At 56.1% G+C, this 14,712-nt stretch overlaps 1 protein-coding gene across 2 annotated transcripts; it reads right to left on the minus strand.

The window, feature by feature from the left end:
* Positions 1-9,576: 9,576 nt before the first annotated feature.
* Positions 9,577-14,490, minus strand: LOC120401439 (transmembrane protein 121-like). Of its 2 annotated transcripts, none has more exons than XM_039531425.1 (2): positions 14,375-14,490; positions 9,577-11,186 (listed from the first exon to the last, which is right to left on the minus strand). In XM_039531425.1, exon 2 carries the CDS (start codon positions 11,183-11,185, stop codon positions 10,247-10,249), a length of 939 nt encoding a protein of 312 aa, XP_039387359.1. In that variant the 5' UTR covers position 11,186; positions 14,375-14,490; the 3' UTR covers positions 9,577-10,246. The 2 variants fall into 2 exon arrangements, with proteins under 2 accessions (XP_039387359.1, XP_039387360.1); XM_039531426.1 differs by lacking the exon at positions 14,375-14,490 and adding an exon at positions 11,660-11,750.
* Positions 14,491-14,712: the final 222 nt, after the last annotated feature.

Genomic DNA, 14,712 nt, shown 5'->3' on the forward strand with positions numbered 1-14,712 from the left:
TTCCTTAAGTGTGGCACCATCCCTTCTCTATAGGCAGTGCCCGTCTGCATTTGCTACATAGAAATTCCAGCGTAGGCCACTGGTTGCTTGGCCAGCCAGCTGGGTCTCCCCATGGGGTAGACGTGCTGGAGCAGCCCTGTTGCACCGACAGTGCTGCCAAGCGCAGAGATGTGGCCCGCTCTTTCAGCACGGCGAAGGGTTGGTGTTGGTACATGGGGGGAGCTGGGTTCTATTGCTGGCTTTGCCAGAGGTGACGTTGGCTCAGGCCCATGACGTAAGAAGTGCCAGTACAATCTGACTTTTTGTGTGGGGGGGGTCCAGTTTGGAGAGGATGCAGAATTCTATTTTAAACAAATTTTGCTTTAACTTCCAAAACACTGGTAAAACCAATGTTTTGTCTCATGGAACCATGAGAGCCTACCTCCCTGCATCAGCAGTGGGGACTGTGTGCCCGCACGCACACGTGCCCTCTATCCTTGGAGTGAACACACCTATACCAATTGGGTGCACAGTGTTTTTCTAGACAGCAGGAGAATGGTTGGAATCGTGACTCCTGTGGTCTATTCCTGACATGGGGGGATAGTGTGGTCTAGTGGTTACAGACAGGCTGCCCAAGCACTCTGCACATTCCATACGTGGATGAGTCTTGGATTTTAATCCTAGCTGTGGTGATCTTGTGCAACCTCTCAGATAAGAGGAAGGGTAGTTGTCTCCCTCCAGGGTATGAGGCCTTGGTCAATAATGAGGACTGACAGGTACATAGAAGCACCAGTAGCCAGTGGAAGAGGCACTATCTGATACTCCCTCTGTGCTGGCACTGCTATTTCCTTCCCCAGGTGTGTATAACCCCCTGCTCTCCTGGCACGGCAGAACCCCCACCTGCTCAGACACTTAACCCTGCTGCCCTGGGGCTGCCTGACTCCCCCTTCCAGCGGTCTTTTCTCACAACCCTTTCTGAATTTTACTGACCAAACCAACTTCCTGTCCTTGGGAGCCCCACAAGCTCTGCCCTGCCCCCTCCAGCTAATGTGTCCTGGGGACCCCCAACCCCCCTTCCCCCATCAGGAAGGTCTCCCCACGCCTATTGCTTCTGACATTTTGCCCATGTGGTTTGGGGCCAGGGGAGGGTTTGGAGGCAGGATAGGAGGGGATGTGAACAAGTGGCTTCTGAGATTTAACACTGTTCTAATGCTCTGCTGGGAGGCCACAGCTGTGGGGAGTTGGCCTAGAAACCTCATGGGGTTCCCGATGAGATGTGCTGCACAGGAACCGCCCTGGGCCGCTCTGCTTGTTTTAGGAGGCACTAGCTCTGCACTGCAGACTATTTGGCTGCGTGGGCAGATCACAGGGGATTGGCTGACGTTCAGGGAGTGCTGGCCAAGTCGTAAACCCCATTTGGTGGACTGCTCAGCTTCAGGGGCTACAAGGCTCACGCCTGCGGGTTTGGGTTGCATCGAGGGTTGTCTTGTTTTCCGGTGACTGGCACAGCTGTAACTATAGCAAATAACAGTACAGGCTACCCGAGCGTTAAAAATTAGCAATTGGAGGCAGTTCAAACAGAGGCATGTTTAATTGCTTCCTAACAAAAGTCCTAGCCAAAAAACAACCTGCAGTTGTGCTTTTCCAAATGACACAACAAAGGTTTTGTGTTTGAGTCTCGCACTCTCCAGAGCAAACCTGCTCAGCTTACAGGAAAAAGAGAGGATTTTTCTAACCACCAGCGGCATAAACACCACCTGAAATGTGACAGCACAGCTGGGTTCTCTTTGACCCACCCTGCCCTAGAGCAGAGAGGTTCTGCAATCTGTGGCTGGTGTGCCAGCTAGAAAATAGACTCAACACCTCTCTCACAGAGCTAATGGTACCTTAGGTACAAGTAATCATGACTAGCTCACATTTATAATGTGCAAATAGAATAAAGGCCAAACTGGTAATATAGATACATGGTGCTTTAAAAGGGCCAGGTTCACCCATGCAGTCATGAGCCAGATCAGCTGGCAGGAACGTCTAACACACGTCACACCCGTCCTTCAGTCCCTACGGTAGCCTGAGCTGGCGGCAAACCCAGCATCGTGCAAGACGGGGAAGAAAGAAACTACCTCCCTGGGCTGTGCTTTAGGGAAGGGCCGCAGCGGGCCCCTGGGGTGTGAAATCCAAGCCCTCACAGCATGCCTATGCCCACCATGAAGAAGCAAGTCAGACAGGTTCGGGAGCTCACAGAACTCCTGTGTAAAGAGCTTGGCCTGTGCAGTCCCAGCCCCATAGCAGAATTCATTTTACAGAGCAACGCTTCGGCCATGGGACTGGGCACTGTCTTGTCCCAGGAAGCAAACGGAGAGGAACACCCAATACTCTCCTCGAGCCGCATGGGAACAGGCATAGTCCATCATAAAAAACGCAGGTCTCGCTGTGAAATGGGCCACAGGCTCTCTCTGATATTACCTCCTGGGGAAGCCATTCATGTTTCTTACCTCCTGCACCCCCCTGAGGGGGTTGTGTCCTTCATGGCATTCAATCTCCTGGCTTGTTTGCTGGTACCTGTCTCTCCAGCCGTACACTTTCAAAATTCAGCATAGAGCCAGAAAAGCTCACCAAAATGCTGACCTTTGCTGCGGGGAGCAAGCCGATGGTCCTGGCACCCTGGGTTCCATCTCGGGAGGAGTGCATGATGGGGTGTACAAGCCCCACACTGGGCAGCAAGGGGTGAAGTAGCTGCCCTGGGCTGTCCTGCCCCGCCGCACCTGCAGGAGAGGCACCGCCTGGAGGAGGAGTTAAAGGGGAGCAGAACAGCTCGGCTGTGGCCAGGCCAGTGAAGAGAAGTTCTGCAACTCAGCACCAGAGAAAAGGGCTGAGAGAAGGCAGGATCTCCCCCATCCACAGCTGCCCAAAGGTCCCTCCTCGGGAGAAGGGAGGACCAATGTCTGATGGACCCTGTGCAGGAGGCATTTCCCCCTTTCTCCTCCTACCCCAGTCAGTGCTGATTACCCAGCTGTGGTTAGGGACTGGCCCTGACGGGGAGAGATGGGGAACTGACCTGGCCCAAGGCCCAAGAGGAGGCAGCCGCTTGGCCATGAAGAGGTGCCATGTGGTGAGCTAATGCCCCTCCACTCTCTGCTGTTAGACTGGGATCTTTGGGCAATAGCAGGGTGGTAGGAAGTGGCAGTCTCCACAACCAAAACTGCCCCCCACCCCACCCCCACTTATTGAAGGGACTAAGCCCCTGACCACTGAGCAATGATCCCTATGGGCAAAGACCATCACAGGGCTACAGCCATAAAGGTAACTGTCCCAATACAGATCCCGTGGGCATGATTGAGGGACGAGCCCTGGCCTGTCCCTGGGAGGCTATTGCGTGAGCCTCACACGGCTCCCTTAATGCACCACAGGCCTGGCCACTCCTGCAGCCCTGATCCAGCCTCATGCAGCCACTACTGGGGAGTGACCTGCTCCCCGAGGGGCTGTCCTCTTTATTCCAGCTGAGGGAGAGCCCCTTCTTTCCTGCCCCAGTACCAGCTCCTTTCCCTGCTAACTGAGGCCTTGTTGCCTGGTGGCCTGACTCATTCAATCTGCCCCTGTCTGGTTCCTTCCAGCCCTCGGGGGACTCCCTTCTCCAGCTGAAAGGTCCTACCCTGGCAGCTGCTGCGCCAGACACCTGTGGTGCTCTGCCCTCTTGGCTGCTCTGCCTCCAGCGGAGCGGGCTGGGCCAGCCCCCCAGGCCAATGGGTGGGGCAGTGCTGGCTGCAGAGGGGATTTGGGTTTTGCTTTGCTCACAAGCCGTTGGCATCCCTAAGCGTTCCAGATGCCTGAGTTGGGCCCCAGCCAGCTGGAGCTGCCTCCAGTGTCAGGCGAGGCAAAAGCACAGTAAATTGGGGGCTTTGATTTGCCTTCTGGTTTGGAGCATGCTGGAGAGGCAGGAGGGGGAGGGTGGTTTCAAGCTTTCCTTCCCCGCTAGGCAGGCTAGAAACGGACTCCTCCTTTGAATGAAAGCTGCGGTTCTGAGGGTACCCCAGCACCCACAGTTGGCATGCATCACTGCCGCCCGGGGGGGGGGGGGCGGTGTCCATCGGCCAGGGCCTGACCCATCACCAGCAGCACTAGGCTGGAGCGGGGACAGCGCTGTGCCCAGGGGCAGGGGAATGGCTGCAGGGCTGGCTGAGCAGGGGAACAGCTGGGCTGAAAGCTGCGCCTGAGGAGTCCCTGCGCAGAGTAGGGTGACCAGATCTCCCGATTTTATAGGGACAGTCCCAATATTTGGGGCTTTTTCTTATGTAGGTGCCTATTACCCCCCATCCCTGTCCCAATTTTTCACACTGGTCACCTTAGCTGGTCACCCTAGCGCAGAGCAGCTGTGCGAGTCCCTTGGAAGGTGTCATAAATAAACAGATCAGGGTTAAGGTCTCTTTTACCTGTAAAGGGTTAACAAGCTCAGTAACCTGATGAACACCTGACCAGAGGACCAATCAAGGGACAAGATAATTTCAAATCTCTGTGGAGGGAAGTCTTTGTGTTTCTTTGTTTGGAGTTAGTCTCTTTTTGGATTTAAGAGAGGCCAGTCATATCCTTCAAGTTCTCCAAGTTTCCTGAAATAGCCTCTTCTATTCAATATAGTGAGTATTAGTTCAAAAGGTGGATTAGTCTTTTGAGTTGCTTTCTGTATTTGCAATTGTGTGTTTGCTGGAAGAATTATTTCTGTTGCTGTTACTGATTATTCTGAGGAGGAGGGAGGGGGAAGTCTCTCCAGGTGTATAAGTCAGACCCTGTGATATTTTCCATCCTGGTATTACAGAGATAGTGTACTTTCTTTCTTTCTTTTTAATAAAATCTTTTCTTTTTAGAACTTGATTGATTTCTTCCCTTGTTTGGATTTTCAGGGAAAGGGGAGGGGGGAAATGGTTGTTTCCCTTTGTGTTGAGATTCAAGTTTGAATCTGTGTTCTCCATGGAGAGTTTTAGGGGAACAGGGAGTGTGTCAAACACTTAAAACTTGACTGGTGGCAGCAAGAACCAGATCTAACTAGGATTTTAGTTTAGAGGAGTCCATGCAGGTCCCCATCTTGTGAACCCTAAAGTTCAAAGTGGGGAATAAACCTATGACAGAAGGTCTACTAGTGCGTTGCGTGTGCAGATTCAGAAGGGCCTGTTCTGCCCCAGCTGCAGAGCACCCAGTGTGAGGGCTGTGTGCACCCATTTCACTAGTGAATTACCAGTGGGCAGCCCCCTTGCATGCACCCTGCCACATGCCTCCTCTCTGCAGTGCGGCCAGAGGTGGGCTGCTCCCCCTGTGCCAGGGATAGGGTTAACAGCGCCGGGGCTGGGCTCCGCAGCACTCTGTCAGGGTGCAGCCACTAACCACGTAGGGAGGCGGGGGCTGTGCTTTGTATTCCGCTCATGAGCAAGTGGCTAATTGGTGAGATGAATGAGTCTCGTGTGGCTCTGCCTTGGGCACCTGCTGCTGCCTCTCTCCGTTTGTGCTCCAGCCCTGCCAGCCTGGAGAGATGAGGGCTGTCCCAAGCTGCTGGCAGCAGGGGCACCCCAGGGGTGCAAAGCATCCTGCTCAGGCTGTCTCTGATCCTCCTGCGGTAGAGACCCAGAGATCTCAGGCTAGATGGCTGCATAAGGGAGAGAACTGGGTCTCCTGTTAACCAGACCACATCTCCATGGAAACAAATAACCAGGGAACAAGCAGTGGGGTGAGAGCTCAGGAGTCCCAGGGGTCAGCAGAAGATGGGTATGGTGGGAGCGGGGAAGGCTCTGGGACTGAGCCATGGGCTGCAGAGAATGGTACGTCAGTGAGTGACAATTCCTGTTACTGAGCATCTCCCCAAGGCCTGGCCCAGCTCGAAGCTGGAGCTGGAGTCCGGCAGGATCTTCCCAGGATGTGGCAGGGAGCCTGTGGAAGAGCTGTGGAGGCTGCGTTTCCAGCTCATGTGACCTGTGTCTCCAAGGCTTGGGACCTGCCCAGAGCCCTGGCCAGAGGTTGGGCGGCTTTAGCAAAGCTGCTGATGAGATGACATGATGTGTAAGTGCTGCACCCTGCACAAAGGGTTAAATGCTGACACCTGGCCCAAGGGGACTTTGATAAATTGGGAATATTTTTATGAATCCGCTCTGTGCCCCAGTTTCCCTTATATGCCGCACTATTACCCAGTGGTGGGAAGGGGCTGTTTGCTCCCAGTGCAGGCTAGGAGACACGGGGATACATGGCGCCTAGCTCTCTGTGGCTTGGTCCCCAGATCAATGGAGCATTTGAAAAGACAACAGAAAATCCCGTTGCCCAGACATTGACACTTAGCAACCAATGACCCAGAAGGATTTGGATCTCCCCACCGCTCAGCAGGGAGGCTGAGCAATAATCCCCAGCTGGAGAGCAAGGAGTGGGAAGGTGGGGGACAAGAGATGGCTGCCAGAAGGAGTCAGGGCTTTCACCTGGAGTCTGACAGAGGAGGTCAGACAGAGGGACAGACATAGCTTGAGCCAGGGGCTCCCTGCAGCTCGTCTGGGCTCTGGGCTAACCAGAATGGCCTACGCTTTCGTCTCCGCTTCTCTGGACTACCCCAAGGACTTCCTGTGCTCTGCTCCAGTTAACAAATAAACCCGACAGTATTGACAACGCTGCATGAGTCTCACTGCAAATGCTTGGTGAGATGCATGAATCCCTGCAGAGAGGACACGTCTCCCTCAGGGTCTGGCTCAGCTGGACGGAGCTCACGCTGTGAAGCAGGGTGCCCTAGGCCCAGAGGTCCTGTCTAAGAAGGAGGTGAAGCCGTGTGGCTTACCTGGAGGAAGAGCAAGACCCCAGGGGGCAGGGCCAATGAGGCGGGGGGGAAGCCGGTACAAATTACTGCGGCCTGGCTTCATCGGCCCTGTTTAGCCAGTCCGCCCTTGCTGGGGGGCCCGAAAAAAAATTTTCACTGGGGCCCGAACCCGCTCTCGGCGGCCCTGTTAGGGGGTCTGGCACGCCGCAGGGGTTCCTCCTAGAGACTGTTCCAAAGCTGGGGCTGTAGCACCGATGCATCGGATCCATGACAGCAGCGCAGCTGGGGACGGTTGTTAATGGGATCATGGGGGATTTAGCAGGGAACTAGCAGAGGAGCTGCTTCCAGTGGGCACTGGCTCTAGTCATGTCCTCCTGAAGCCCCTTGGCTTGCAGAGCATCTGGCCCCCGAGGAGGGTTAATGGCCCAGCCAGGTGGAACTGAGCCATGCCATCTGGGGCTGGTGGGCTAAGCAGTTTCCCCGGTGGAATGGACAGGGCCCAGCCAGCAGAGAAGAATGGAGAGTGCTGAGCAGGTAGCAGAGACCAAGGAGAGAGCTGGACTTCGTGGGATCTTAGCTGGACTTCCTGCACGTCATATGGCCGAGGCCCCGGGCTGTGCAGGCACGCTGTGCCGACACTGAAAATACGCTGGGTGTGTCATACGGAAACTGAACCACCGCAACCTGCTACCACCCTGCAACCTCTGAGAGCAGCCCCCTCCCACAGCCAGTACCCCACACACCATCCCCTCCCAGAGCCAGCTCCCCACACGCCATCCCCTCCCTTCGTGATCCGTGAGTTGCTGAAGACCCCAAGGCTCTAGCCCGTGGAGCTTTGATGAGCTGTGCTGTTTGAAGTCTCGGGAGTGGTTAATTGCTCCCTGGTGGTGAGAGGCAGAGCTGAGCTCAGCTAAGCAGTGAAGACTGGGTATAAAAAGTCACTTGCGAGGTGAACTAAAGAGCCACAAGCAGAGGCAGCTAACGGGAGATTCTGAGGGAGTTTGGCGTGGGATAGGCTTTCCTTCCAGGTTCAGCTCTGTGTAGGGGGACCAGACAGCAAATGTGAAAAATCAGGACAGGAGGTGGGGGATAATGGGAGCCTATATAAGAAAAAGACCCAAAAATTGGGACTGTCCCTATAAAATCAGGACATCTGGTCACTCTAGCTCTGTGTGTGATATCAAGATAGCCAGCAATGGAACAATGGTGGTGACCTGCAGCGGAAGTGCCACGCTCTCATTCCTGCCTGAAGCCAGGAGGGATTTCCTGGGCATGAAGTGCAAGTGGGAGACCGTGCCGGAGCAGAAGATTCTTGGACTGGAGGGGCAAGCTGAGACACTACTAAGAATCAGAGAAGCTGAGGAGCTTCTAGACAACCAGATTTGGGAAACACCAGTACCCCAAGTTCAATGAAGAATGGAGCTTACCACCAAGGAATGGGTGAGAGTGGGAGTCAGACAGGAGACCTGGCAGTTCATAACTGCCAGAGGAAGAGGTCACAACGTCTTTCTGTATAGATGGAGAAAGATGAGGATGGGCAAACGGGGGCCAGCAGACAGAAGAGAAGCAGGAGGAATTACACACAGCTAGGAGTTTCAAACAATATCGGTTCTTCAAAATGGAAACTATGGAAGATGCCTCTCAAGATCCAGCAGGTCCCAGGGAACAAAGAGATGTACAGGTCACGCGTGCAGATGGCAGCTCAGCCCAACGTATAAGAAAAGCAAGTTTACCTGCAAAGAATTCTCCAACCATCCAAGGAAGACAGATGATCCTTGCTGGAGATTCAATACTCAGAAGAATGGAAAGAATGTGCTTTATCTATTAGGACTTTGATCCATAAGCATTCAAGGTCATTTTCTTCGGAGTGATCAGTGATTCGGAGCAGGTAATGCCATTTCTGACAGAGTGCCACACCCGCTCCCCTTTTGCCCATTCGATCCTTCCTAACTAGGTTATAAACATTGATTTTAACATTCCAGTGGTGCCAAGCATCCCGACAGGTTTCATTAATCCCAACTAGATTGAATTTATGCTCATAAATGAGCAATCCAATTCCTCATTTGTTACCCAGGCTCCTAGCATTAGTGTATAGGCAATTAAATAATTCCTTCTCTTCCTGTCCTTTGGTGTCTTGATTAATTTTCTTCTCAACATATCAGTTTTGCGCTAACTCAGTGCTCATATCTTCCATCTTTCAACCCTCCCCTTTTGCTATTAGTTTAACGCCGTCCTGACTACTCTATCCAACCTGTCCCTGAGGAGATTGGTCCCCCTTCCATGGAGGTGGAGGCCATCCAAACTATGCAACCCCTTTTCCCCATAGAAGGTGGACCAATGTTCCACAAAACCCAAACCCTACACCCTACACCACTTACCTAAACAGCAATTCACTTCTAGAATATTCTGTCTTCTGTCTTCATTTATGGGACTGGAAGGATCTCAGAAGGTTGCTTGGACATTCTAAGCTGCAACAAATGGGTTATAAGAAATTGAGGTCTTACACAACCAATCATGTTGCAGGGCTGTATCTTGGGCACCCTTTGATCCAGTGACCCCAAAGGTGCCCCACACTCTCCCCTGGGCCCTGAACTAGCAGACCACTTTCCAATCTGACTGGGGGCGCAGGCTTCAGAGAGGATGGAAAATTCAAACAGAAGTCGTGTTGCTACCTTAACAATGAGCCAGCTCTTGTTGTCCCATAATCCTACCCCCCCGCCCAGCCTTCTGTCAGCCCTCACAGAGAGCAGGACCCACGCTCATCCCGACTGGCCTCCACACAAGCAGCAGCCGCACACAGACGCCAGGAGGCTGCAGGGCTTGGACTCTCGTTTATTGGAAAAAGGAAGATGCTCATGAAGAAGGCCCACAAGCCAGTGAGTCCCATTGGGCATCTGGGGGCTGGGCAGCTCCAGCACCACTCCCCTGGGGGATCCTGCACTCCCGAAGAGGGAACAGGCAGTGGAGTATGTGGGGGGGGGGGGCGACGTGTGGGCGTGCAGAAAGAGGGGCCCAGGAGACACAATCGAGGGCAGAACGGGTGCCCCCCGGCACTGTTAGACTCCTCGGCTGACTCTGACCTCACAGTGACTGTGCAGGGAGTCCATGGAGATTGTGTCCCCCCGGGACATTCCCAGCAGGCCCATCGCAGAGCCATCACACTGCGACACCCTCGCAATTGAAGGAATACAGGGGAGCAAGCAGGGATAGACCCTGTCGCCTGGCACTGCCTATTCCCCTTCGATAGCCTCTCTACAGGGTCCGCCAGCTGGCCTCGGGGGCTGGCTACCATTGGCTGTTCCCCAGCCCCGTGCTCAGCTAGGATGTGGCCAGTCAGTTTGTCTGTGCAAAGCAAGGAGGGGTCGCTCACAGACTTCCTGGAGAAACCAGCATTGGGTGGGGGCTCGGCAGGTGCCGGTACTCTGCCATTGTTAGGGTCCAACCCCAAAGAGAGGTATCACTCCATGCCCAGTCTGCGGTGCCCGCCTCAGGTCACGTGTTCTCCGGGCCCAGCGCCTCGGGGCCGGGCGTCTGGTTCTGGGATTTCAACAGCCGCAGGGCAGGCTGGGGCGCGGCGCTGTGCTGGGGCTCGGCGTTGAACCCCGCCGGCTCGCGGCGCAGCTGCTTCCGGTACTGCACAAACATACAGAGCTTCAGCACGATGGCCAACACGTTCTTGCCCATGAAGATGCCCGAGACCCGGGCATCCCGGAAGAAGACCATGTTGCTCCCCCTGATGAAGAGGGTGGCAATGTTGACGGTGAGCAGGCTCAGCATAGGGTAGAGCATCATCCGGTGCGGCACGATGCTGAACCCTTGCATGCTGATCTCGCACAGGGACACGCAAGGGAGAGTCAAGAGCAAAATGTAGCAGTAGAAGAACATCAGGCCCTCGGCCCAGAGGGGCAGCCCTTTCTTCTGGGGCTCCCACAGGTTGGCCTGGATGTCCAGCACGTCCAGCATGTCAATGATGACCCAGAAGAGGCGGTTGCGGAGGTCCTCCTTCTTCTTGAATGTCCGGACGTAGTCCATGTGCTCAGTGGCCACCAGCAGCACGTAGAGGGCTGGGATGCAGATGGACAGCAGCAGGGTCAGGGCTTTGCGTGCCAGAAGGTCCAGGCTCTTCCGGTCAGCCTTGTAGTTCTGGTAGACAAAGTAGACCTTGATCTCCAACACGAAGACATAAAGGAACCAGAGGATCATGGCGTAGCCGCGCTTGGCTGTCCTCACCTCGGCCCCGACCCAGACCGCCATGTACCGGAGCACCAGCAGGAAGCAGACGTCGCCCACCGAGACCATGATGCAGATGCCCAGTTTCCTGGAGCCCTGGTTCTGCTCCACCAGGTAGGCATCCATCAGCACCAAGCTGCTCATGATGAGGACGGTGGAGAGGCAGGCATGGGGCTTGTTGATGGGCGGTGGGGGAACCATCCTGGAAGGAGGAACACACGGGTCAGTCAGGCAGCAACTTTGCTGTAGGGCTCTCTCTGCTCTGGGTGGTGGTCAAATCTCCCCCGCCTTAGTGAGCAGCACATTCCTTCCTGCCACTTCTCTCCCAGTCAGCTGTTGGCAGCAGGGGGAGGGGTGCTGCTTTGCATTGTTAAGGTCATTCCCCCCAACAGCATCCCTGTGCCTGGTCCCCCTCTGCCCCCCCAACAGCATCCCTCTGCCCCCCATCATACCCCTGCCAACCCACCCTCCGCCCCACACAGCATCCCTGTGCCCCCCCATACCATACCAACCCACAGTGCAATTAAAACTGTGATTAATCATGACTATTTTTAAAATCTAGTTAATTTGTTTTGCGTTAATCGCTTGCATTAACTGCAGTTAATTGACAGCCCTCATTGCCAGTGACAGAGAATCCACCATGACCCTTGGTAAATTGCCCCAATGGTTAATTACCCTCATGGTTAATTTGTCTGAATTTGTCTAGTTTCCATTTCCAGCCATTGCATGTTGTTAGACTTTTGTCTGCTACAAACAAGAGCCCGTCATCAAATTTCTGTTCAAGTCAAGACTGTGGTCACGAAATAGCAAACTGGTTTTCAGTGTCTCTGTATGTGAACTTTGGAGAAGGTGCAAAACTCTGCATTAAACAAACTCCGTGACACCCTTAGCACCGATGCAGCTGTTACTGCTCCAGGTTTCTGTGTCCTCACTGACCCTCATAGGGGCATCTTATTTTGTTCTGAGGCCTTGAATGTGTCGGCACAATTCACTAGTCTTTAACACGCGTGAATGTGAAGGGGTGATATCGGATAAATGTCTTGTGGTGTCACTTTGCCTTGTGACACCCAAGGGCCTCAGTTTGATACAATCCTCTCGTGCCCAAACCGCTCATGCTGTGCACAGAGAAACCTAGAGCAAGGACTCGAACAGCCAGGGCACCAAGCCTCAGATCCCGGGTGTTGTGATCTGGGCCCTGCGTTTTAGCTTAGTGCTCTCGATTCCTCAACTGCTGGGGCTTGGAAGCGTTGCCTGATATGTCCCCCTCCTCCTCCATCGTCCATGCAGAGCACTGTCCTCCTCAGGTACCAGGGAGGATGCCACCCCTCCCCCAGGTCCGTCTCTCTTTCTGGCCTGGGCCCAGCACTGGTGCAGCTGCTGCGGCTTGCTGCATGGGGAAAAGAGGAGGAGCAGAGCCAGGATCCTGACTGCTGCTGCTCCGCAGCTGCTCTGGAGAGAAGCCAGCACCAGGGCTGAGACTGGAGGAGGAGGGGAGTGTGTTTGTCTCAGTGGAGGCACCAAAGCTCCCTGCGAACCGACATGGCTGGCGACTACGCCTGGAGCAGTCTGAGGCTATGGATGCTATGGGCACAGCATGCTGAGCCACACTCCGCCCTGGCAGAGGTCTCTGCTGGGCTCTGCTGAGCACCTGTGCCCAGAGAAAAATAGCCTGAGATCATGCAGTTAAAGGCAATAGCATAATGCATGTGCCCAAGGGGGCACAGTCCAGATTGCAGAGGTAAACAGACGTCCTCCAGTGCATGGGCTGGGGGGAGGGATCCAGCAGGGGCCTTGGCTTGGTCCATGCTCATTTAGTGTTTTCACCTGTGACCTGGAAGTGAGCGGTGAGCAGCAGGTGACACTAAATGGGGAGCTGTGATCAACAGTGAAAACGAGCCCGAGGGACCCAGCAAGATTAACACCGTGGGCAGAAATGACCAAGCTGAGATGCAGCTGGGATGGACGCAGCTACCCCAGCTGGGGAGAACAAGCTAAGCCACCCCCCATCAATGGGAGAAACCGGCCTAGGAGCCAGTGCAGCTGAGAGCCGAAGCCCTTGCCTACACTAGACTTTCCCTTCATTCCCACCACTGGGGCAGCCCCCATTTCCTCCCGCATGGGAGCCGCGGTGCCCTGCAGGCTGCTCCCAGCCGGGTTAGCCGAGACGTGGTTAAACACCAGCGGCTGCCACTGGAGGAGCTGAACCCGGCAGCCCAGCAATGGTGGAGACGTGTCAGGCAAAGGGAGAGCCCTGGGGGTGACAGTGGACGTCAGCGCAGACACCACCCGGAAATGCAGTGGGGCAGATAACGGGCAATGCGACCGAGGGCTGCAGGCCCAGAGGCAGCACCTTGCTGAGCAGGGGGCAGCCCAGCCAGGCCCAGCCCCCTCCATTGTGGGCACCGCATTACCAGAGACATGCTGACAACCGGAGAAGAGGCACAGCATGATCGGGGACTAAAGGGTTAAAGAGTTCAGTCGGTCCAGCGCAGCTAAGCAAGGGCAGACACGCTGTGGCTGTGAGAGGAGGCGAAAGAGAGTCCCTGCGGCAGAGACGCTTTCTCTGGACTTGGGGAACTGACTTCCCAGGGGAGGAGTCCCCCAGTGCCTGGGCCATTGCAAACCTGCCCGGCCACAACCCTGGAGAACGGCCCATAGGGCCTGTCCTACGCTGTCCAGCTCTAATATCTGTCACTTGATCCTATGCCTCTGCTCTGGCCATGGCCACACTCCCGTCCCCGCCGAACCCCAGCTGCCCAGATGCACCAGTACTCCGGCCCCCAAGGTGTCGACCAGCTCTTGCGGCCAGAGCTCCTGGAGCACCAGCCCACCTCTTTGGCCATGGCTCCGTGGTGCCCCACCAGCTCCTGGGCCCGCACTGCTGGTGCAGACTGGCCAAGGCACAAGCTCCGATTCCCTTGCAGACATTTGGCATCTCCCTAGCTGCCACTAACACCATCAGAGCCCGGACTGCCCAGGCCAGGAGAGACGCGGCTGTACCAGTGCCAAGTAGCCCACATGGGACAAGCCTTCATCCAACCCCCTATTTTCCCCCATGAATGCGCACACAGAGCGGGGCAGGGGCAGTGCCCTCTGCTTCTCTGCCTGCCCTCCTGTGTCCCCAGCCCAGCCGGCCCCACCAAGGCAGCGGGCACCCTGGGGCACCAGCGGAGATGCTGCCTATCCGCCAGGCCCCCCGTCTCTGCCCCGTGCAGGGGGCAGGCTAGGGGGGTCTCTGCCCTGCCAGGCCACGGCAGCAGGCTCCGGTCCGCCCCAGCCCCGAGTCACTCGCTCTGCTGCATGGTTTGGGGGCGGGGGGCGATGCCCAGCCGGGCCCGGCATGTGCCGGCCGCTGGGAAGGGGGGAGCCGAGCGCGGAGCGGGGCTTTACCTAGCGCCAGTCTCCGCCGCGATGCTGCTCCCTCCCGGGCTGGGTGGCCGGAGCCGGGCGCGGGAGATCTCGGCTGCTGCGGGCCCCTCCGAGCCGGCGGCGGCCGGGCGCGGGCAGGCAGCTGCCGGCGGCTCCTGGGCTCTCCCTGCAGCGGGACCCCGGGGCGCGGGGCGGGGAGAGCGGCCGCGGCGCAACCAGGTCCATGCCCGGCCCCGGGGCCCTGGTGCGGCGGCTGCAGCGCGGCCCGGCTCGGCTGCGCCCTCCCCGGCTGCCTGCGCGCGGGCCCCGCGGAGCTCAGCGCCCCGGCTCGGCACCGGCCCAGGCGCTCATCGCTCGGC

This window comes from Mauremys reevesii, linkage group 3, assembly GCF_016161935.1.
Source record: "Mauremys reevesii isolate NIE-2019 linkage group 3, ASM1616193v1, whole genome shotgun sequence".
NCBI classification, from domain to species: Eukaryota; Metazoa; Chordata; order Testudines; family Geoemydidae; genus Mauremys; species Mauremys reevesii.